At 41.5% G+C, this 8,597-nt stretch overlaps 1 protein-coding gene across 1 annotated transcript; it reads right to left on the bottom strand.

Annotated features, from left to right (window-relative positions):
- Nucleotides 1-1,764: 1,764 nt before the first annotated feature.
- On the bottom strand, nt 1,765-4,779 carry LOC131220305 (putative disease resistance protein At4g19050). Its single transcript, XM_058215255.1, has one exon. It carries the CDS (start codon nt 4,777-4,779, stop codon nt 1,765-1,767), a length of 3,015 nt encoding a protein of 1,004 aa, XP_058071238.1.
- Between the last annotated feature and the right edge of the window lie 3,818 nt (nt 4,780-8,597).

The raw sequence follows: 8,597 nt of genomic DNA, 5'->3' as shown, positions 1-8,597 counted from the left end.
ATTTGTAAGTCCAAACGACATCATGAGGAATTCATAGTGCCCGAAGCTGGTCCTGAAAGCTGTTTTTTGCACATCTTCATTCCTTATGCACAACTGATGATACCCGGACTGTAAGTCTATCTTAGAAAAATATTGAGCCCCCTTCAATTGGTCGAATAGATCATCTATCTTGGGCAAAGGATACTTGTTCTTTACCGTGACGTCATTTAGCCTGCGATAATCTATACATAACCGTAGCAATCCATCCTTCTTTTTCACAAATAACACAGGTGCTCCCCAAGGAGATATGCTCGGCTGTATAAAACCCGAGTCCAATAAATCATCAATCTGCTTCCTCAATTCCTTCATTTCACACGGAGGCATGCGGTACGTCGATAAGGAGATAGGTGTCGTACCTGGCTTATGAAGTGGCGCACAAAGCCCACTCTCAAGACAAGAGGCCATTTGAAGTGGTGCACAAAGCCCACTCTCAGGACGAGCCCACTCAAAGTGGGGCACCAGGCTTCCCTTCAGACATGTGCACACAAAGCTCCTTGAGAAGTGGCGTAGGAGCTCTCCTTCAGACAGGAGCGCACAAAGCCTCCTCTAAAAGTGGCACAAGAGCCTTCCTTCCGGACAAGTGCAGCATGGAAAGTGGCACACAAAGACATCCTTCAGGACAAGGATGCATACAAAGTGGCGCAGAAGCTTGGTCTTAGGACAAGAGACTAGCACACGACCTCTCCTATTCTTTCTCTACTTAAAATGCGCACAACATTTATTCCTTCTCCACTAAAAATGCACACAAGCTTGGAGCGCACAAGCTTTAATCCTTCTCTGTTAAAAATGCGCACAACCTTCGAGTGCACAACCTCTATTCTTGAGGAGGAGCGGACAAGCATCTCTCCAACTTCCGTCTGTACAAATGAAAATGGGAGAAGGATATTTATAGACCTCTCACACGTGTGGAGAGTCATTGTGTGAAGGTGGGAGCATACAACCCAAGCAAAGGTGAGAGCGCACAAGCTTTCTCAAAGGTGGAGGATGTGGGATTGTGAGGAAGTATGGCACAAGATATGGTGCCAGTCCGAGAAAGCAGATAAAAAAGATGGAAGTGAGTTAGCATGCGAAGTACTTATGCAAGTTTTGTGGGAAGTATGCCGTGAAGAGGAAAGCTGTTGGAATTTGGGGCTGCAAGGATTGCGGCAAGGTGAAAGCTGGAGGTGCTTACTCAATTGAATACTGCGAGTGCTGTTACTGTTCGGAGCACAATCAGAAGGCTTAGGGAGCAGACGGAGGGGTGATTGGACCTGTGACCTCACATATCAGCTTTGCAATGATTTTCTTGTGTTTTTATGTTTTAAGGTTATTAACGGTTTGGATTCCGAATGCGCGTAGTTATGTCGACAAATAAAAAATTTAAAATAAAATATATAAAATTAAAAAAATTAAAAAAATTAAAAAAAAAAAAAAAAGGAAGCAGTTTAGCCTGCATTAGCAGGATTGGTAAAACGGACTCCCATTTTTTACATGCAGATCTGACGTTCCTCGTAAGAGGAAAGTGCCTTTGTTTTTTTTTCGTGGAACAACTAAATGTACACGTATATTTTACACATTAAAAAAAAGAAAAAAAGAAAAAAGCAAACACGATCTGCACCGTTCATCACACCTCAAAAGTGAAGAAGAATCATAAGAACTTGGTGTATGCAGCTGAAGCAAAAAGATTATCGAGACCAATACACTAAAATTAAAACATAATAACAAACACACAATCTGAACAATTCATCACAGCTTCGAAGAGAGAGGAATTATCGACAGAGGGTAAGGGCGGCGCGATTCTTTGAAGTTGATCTGGTTCTTGATGCACCCATTTTCCCATTTGAGATTATCCCACCATTTCAACTCACCTCCCACCTCTATACCGCCACCCCCACTAATGGAATTAGAAGCAGAATCATTGTCACCGACACAAAGAGGAAGCTTCTTCAGCTTCCAACATCCCCTCACTCTCAGCTTCTTCATCGCCGACAAGTAAATGCTCTGGGAAATACTCTCCAGCTTCGGCAGCTCCCACAGATATACCGTGTGCAGTCGTTGGAGCGAGCCATGAGGTATAGCATCCTCTTCAAACACAGCCTCCAGTCTACTGCAGAACTTGATCTCGAGCATTTCCAAGCTTTGTAAGCATACACTTGAGGAGAAGACGACGATGAGTTTAGGGCAGTAATCCAAACGTATGTGCTTTAGGTTTGCAAAGCTTCGGCTCCCATAAGTACCCTCACAAACGCTCCTAAGTCTTCCAAGATTGGACATCCAGATATTTTCTAGTAGACTTAAACTATCAGAGCTTGCATTCTCTCCCTCGAAGAATGTCTCCAACCGGTCGCACCTCTCCACTTGGCATTCTTTCAATTCTGCCATTTTATCGACGTCACCAAAATCCAATAATCTTCTGAAAAGGGAGTTGTCACACAGAGTGAATAATTCCGTGTGAGCCAGAACCCCATCAATACCGTTTGGGGAACTATTACCTCTGATTTCCAAATGCCTGTCGAAATGGATTTTAAATAAACGTACATTACGTTTTTGGATCTTGGAATCAATGTCTTTATATATGAATTGCCTTCCCTGGCGGAGATTGATGCCCTTACCAGTTCCTCGTTGGTGGAATTTGCAAGGAGAGACGTAGATATGGAATTGGGAGAAGCATTTTGCTCCCCACAATTTTGAAGATGGCATAAGGGATCGTAAAAGCTTTGAATTACTAACCCTTATGCGAGCCCCACCTCTATTTCTCGGCTGTTCATCATCAGTTGATGAATCAAGGGCGCGACATTGATCAATGTTGAGTTCTTCAAGCTCAATACCCAACACATCCCAGTTGATTTCACGAATGTGATCCATGCGTAGCATCTCCAGCCATCTTAGACCATCCATCCGGTGAATATTTTCAGGAAACTTTTCGAGTCTGGTACCTGAAAGACTAAGTAGTTGAAGGCTTGTCAGCCCATCTAAGGTTAGAGACTCTAAGCTTTGGCAACCATGCAAGTACAGCTGCCGAAGGGCCCCAATTCCAGAAAGATCAAGCATACGAAGCTTTGGCATGATATTTCCAATTGAAGAAGAGACATCCTCAATATCTTCCAGGGAATTACAGTTACAGAGACTAAGCTCCTCCAGAGCAGAGAGGTTTTGCAGAAGTGGCAGCAACTTCATCTTTAAGGAAGAGCAATTTGCGAGTACAAGCTGCCTAAGATTGCTCAACTTGGAGAGCGAGGATGGTAGAGATTTCAGATTAGAATCACCACTCAAGTCGAGAACTCGTAGCCACTGCATACACTCGAAGCTTTCATCTGGGATTTCCGTCAAAGAGCCGCATTTTATTAACATGAGTTGGTGGAGCTTGAACAGCTTGGAGAGTGAGGAAGGCAGTGATCTGATGTTCATTTTATCGAGGCAGAGAAATCGAAGGTTGGTCATGTGTTGAAAGCACTCCTCTGATATTGACATGAAAGCAGAAGATTCTGAAAGTTCAAGGAACTCGAGTTTGTGCAGAGATTGTAAGGAAGCAGGAAGAGATTGTACATAATTGCACGATTGTATTCGTAGAAGTCTGAGATTGTGTAAGCAGGAGATGGACGGGGGCAGATATTTGTTAACTAGGCCATAAAGCATAAGGACTCGAAGTTCCTGCATTTGCTCAAAGAAGGGGTCTGGAATGACGATTTTGAGATTATGAAGAAGTGGAGAAAACAATCCAAACTTCAAAGTAGAGAGTTTGGAGCATTTAGGAGGAGTGTAAGGAAGGAATGTGTCTTTTTTCAATAACCATACATTCATCCTATGAATTTCTTCCCACTCTCTGTTCTCTCTCGGTATTGATGCTTTAGTCCAGAATCTTCCATGAGTTGATGCGCTTTTTAGAGATTGAGATGCCATGCGAACCTGATGGGGAAGTCGCCACTTATCTCTGCCTTCGTCACTCCTTTCTACCATGAAATGGACCTCAAGTTCTTTCAATAGAGCCTCGACATTCTTCTGCTCAAGCACCAAATTCTCATATTCTTCCGTACTACCTCTACCAATGAATCCCTCGGCAATCCAATACCTTGTCAGCCATTCTACACAGCAGCCCTCTTTGCCGAATAACAAGAGGTAGAAGAAGCAGTCGAGGACCGTGTCGGGAGAAAAACATCCCTCAACACTGCGAGAATGGGCTACATCGATGGCCTCTTCGCGTAACACATCTGCCGACAATTCCTCCAGCTTAATGGTCACATTACTGATTATGGCACTGCGTTCCGAAAAGCCTATGAAAACGATCTTGGAATCATACGTCGTTGAGCTACCGAAGGGAACTCCCAAGAACTTCATCTCGGTGGACTCGACCACATATCCTATCATCAGCAAGAACCTTCGCCCTCTTAGTGATTTATAGATTTTATGTGAAACTTCTGAGAACTTGATCATATCTATTTTCCCTTCGTCGTCAGTAATACTGGCGTCTTTCAACCCTAACTGGGACGCGATTTCCATTATCATATCACGATGAATTAAATCCCTTCGCAATACCTTTACAGGTATCTGTAAATGGAAGAGATGGGATTCTTTTGCTTTTCGAGCTGCATATTCGACGATACTCCATCCACCTATGCCATAAAACCCTGAGACACCAATGACTCCGATGCTTGGATTTTCAAAGCAATCCAAGAGCCTTTCACCTGCACGTTTAACATCAGCTGGAAAGTTCTCCAGCTGTCTCTCGAATGTTGTTACATCACTTCCTCCTTGAGTAGCCATGCGTATTCTCCCCTCTGAAAAAATGCCATGGATTAATTGTAATATGTTTCTTTTAACAGAAGTTACTAACAAGTTTTCTAAATCCATCGCATGGAGGATAACCAATGAATGCGGATCGTCTGTATTTTGAAGGCACAGGAAAATGGACGCGGGTTTCCTGCGAAAGGCTTTCGCAGGAGTTAAGTGGGGCCCACCGTGATGTTTAGTAGAAATCCATCCCCTCCATCCATTTTTCGAGATCAATTTAGGACATGGGACCAAAATTGGGGTGGATCCAAAACTGAGTGTGCCAGGTTTTAGTAACCACCGTTCAAATATTCATGCGGCCATAAAAGCTTTCGTATCATGCTACCCTTTTTGTGATTTCACTTCATCTCAGTGGGAATGACCTTATAAACGGTTTTGATGGAAAATAAATATCAAGGTGGAGCCTAGAAAGGTTTCAATGGTAGGAAACTCTTTCCCCAATTTTCCATCCAGCGTGGTATACTTGAGCTTTAGATCCACCTCATTTTTTGTCACATATCCTAAAATGTTCTCACAAAATGGATAGACGGAATGGATTTCTCCACATCACGGTGGGCCCCACCTAGCATCGTAGCATATGGGAAAGGCTATGGCAGGAAACCCGCGTCCCAGGAAAATTCAGTGCCGTAGCATATGGGAAAGGCTATGGCAGGATACGCGGGATTTCTCTCTCCGAAACGTGTGTAGTTTTTTTTGGGCCATGCGATGATTGATGTTTTAAATCCACACAATCCATAGATTTGTATAGAACATTCTAAGCCATGAACTCAAAAATGAGGCGCATCCAAAGTGGAACACACCACATGAAGAGAAAATACTCGTAACGGCGGAAACTTCATTTTTGCGCTAGCAACAGGTTATGACATGGGATCCAACAATCGAGCTGAGGCACGGTGGATGATTGAGGGCCTCGCCCTCAACGTGTACGGAGATACCAAAGAATTGTGGTAGAAAGCGACTCTAAACGAATGGTCCACGTGGCAGTTAAGGGGCTCTGTTGCTCCCCACAGTTGTAATTGTGGTATGGGAGTGCTAGTCTCAAGATTCTCCTTCAGAGAGGCGAGGTAATAATCCACTATACGGCCAGAGAGGCAAATGGAGTGGCTGACTCCTTGGTAAAATTGAGAAGCGGCTGGCAGGAGACCGCCATAATCAGCTCCCTATCTAAAGTCCCTCCCCAAATCCGAGAAGAAATCTTCTTCGATAAGGTGGGGCTTGGGAATATCAGGAAATCCTAACTAGCGGGATTTAAGCGTTCAGTATTTATGTAGCATGTATATGATAGGCGTGGTAGCGTTTTGTGCCTTTCCTGCCTGAAAATTTCTCATGTTAAGTATTCATCCGACGTGAATAAATATATTTATTTAAAAAAAAAAAGAAGCTTGACTATAGCTTTTTGTGGCCCAAAGAAGTTTTCATCAGTACGACCTCCAATTCCTACTGTTTCCATATGGTATGGACTACTTGAGCCTTCCATCCGCCTAGTTTTTTTTTTTTTTTTATTCATTTTTTTGGTAAATGGTACGGAAAAAGGGATAGACTAGCGGATTTTGGTAAAATGTTTTTTGTTTCATTTTTTTTTTTTTTTTTCTGGTACGACCGTCTATCTATGTTTCCATACCATTTTTGGTAAAATATGTTTTGTTTCATTTTCTTTTTTTTGGTACGATCGTCTATGTTTCCGTACCATTTTTGGTAAAATGGTATGGAAAAAGAGATAAGACTAGCGGATTTTGGTAAAATGTTTTTTGTTTGATTTTTTTTTTTCTTTTTTCTTTAAGTATGACTGTCTATCTATGTTTCCGTACCATTTTTGGTAAAATGTGTTTTGTTTCATTTTTTTTGGTACGACCATCTATGTTTCCATACCATTTTTGGTACAATGTGTTTTGTTCATTTATTTTTTTTTTTGGTACGACCGTCTATCTATGTTTCCATACCATTTTTGGTAACATGGTAAAAATGTTTCCATATCATTTTTGGTAAAATGTTTTTTATTTATTTATTTATTTTTTTCTTTCTTTTTTGGTAAAATGATATGGAAAAATAGATAGACTTTGTGGATCTGATATATATACATCATGATGGGTCCAGGGAAGTCCCACATATAAGCATTTCCGGTTTTCTTCTATCCACCTGAAATGTGCTGCACTCTGCGAGCGGATTAGGTGAGGCTAGCGGATTAGGTGAGACCTAGCCTCACCTAAGACGGTGCAGCACTTTCCATAGGGCCCACCTTGATGTGTGTATTCCATATGGATCCTGTCCGTCCATTTTTTCCATATCATTTTAATGCATTATCCAAAAGAAAAATGAAGCAAATCTAATGACTCCATCTAACAAGATACAGTAGATTTCTACCTGGCAAATATGGATGGCTAGCTACATAACCTGATAATTTTTCCAAATAATTTATAGCATAAGCTAAAAATGAGTTACATCTAAAGCTCAAGTGGGTCACACCGCATAAAGCAGCTGGGATTGAACAAATTATCATTGAAACTTTTCTAGGCTCAACCGCGAGGCTTAGTTTCTATCGAACCTATTCATAAGATCACACATACTCGAAGTTAAAATAGAAATATAAATTTGATTGGACCTTTCAGTGACTCTAAAAAGTTTTCAACGGTAGCATCAATTCTTATTTTTCAGTAGCGTGATCCACTTTAGCTTTAGACTTATCTTATTTCTGGGCTCGTATTCTAAAATGACCTGAAAAAATGGATGGACAATATGAATTTAAGAAATACATAATCATAGGTCTCACATAAATTTCACATGTCAAGAAATTTCGTTGCTTGCCGTGTGGTGCAACACATTGCAGGCCAAGAAACCAAAAAACCTAAAGTGTTGACATGTTGAATTTCCATGGCCCCATCATGATTTATGAATCAGATCTATACCCGCACATTCATTTTTCCATACCATTTCAATGAATGAGGCAAAAAATGAGGCAGACCCAAGTCTCAAGTGAGCCACACTATAGAACCAGTGGGAATTGGACATCTATTGTTGGAAACTTCTTAGGACCATAGAAGGCTCTGATCAAGTGGATATTTGTGTTTTCCGTTCATCCAGGTATCTGTGACCTTAACAAGAGATTTGATGGCAAATAAACCTTACATTAGACCCTAGGAAGGTTTCAATGGTAGTGGTTCAATAAAAATGATGTGGACCAATGAAAAGCGATGGCACTGGAATTTCTTATGCCTTCCACCCATATGAGCTACACTCACTTTTAAAATGTAAGTCATCCATTGCATGGATTGACCTGGCCAATCACAGAAGCAGATTGCGGCCTGCCCCCGCATGGATGATAATCCATCCAGGCAAGGCTCCATGGGGCCGACAATGATGTATAGGTTTTATCTATGCCCTCTGTCCATTATTTAGATCATTTCATAATATGATCCAAAAAAATGAGACAAATCCAAGGCTCAAGTGGACTACACATAGGGGATTGAATACCCACCATTAAAAACTTCTTCTGAGTGGCAAAAGTTTTGGATCAATCTGATATTTGTGTTTGCCCTTCATCTAGGTTAATATGACCTTATGAATTAGTTGGATGGCAAATAGACATCACTGTGGCCCCTAACAAGGTTTCAACGGTGAGTTTCATTATCACTGTTGCTTCTTATGGTGCGGTTGAGCATTGGACCTACCTAATTTCTAGACTTGTAATCTAAAATGATCATTAAAAAATGGGTGAATGGCGTGGATAAAATCCACATATCATGATGGGCCTCACATAGACCCCTTCCTAAGCGCATTAAGCAAAATTCACTTCC

The sequence above is a fragment of the Magnolia sinica genome, chromosome 12 (assembly GCF_029962835.1).
Source record: "Magnolia sinica isolate HGM2019 chromosome 12, MsV1, whole genome shotgun sequence".
Taxonomy (NCBI): domain Eukaryota; kingdom Viridiplantae; phylum Streptophyta; class Magnoliopsida; order Magnoliales; family Magnoliaceae; genus Magnolia; species Magnolia sinica.
Note: the sequence above shows the minus strand (reverse complement) of the source record. Positions and strands in the feature narration are given on the sequence as shown.

What these genes read in the sequence shown, in the direction of transcription:
- LOC131220305 (XM_058215255.1), bottom strand. Translation starts at nt 4,779, where the DNA reads ATGGCTACTCAAGGAGGAAGTGATGTAACAACATTCGAGAGACAGCTG.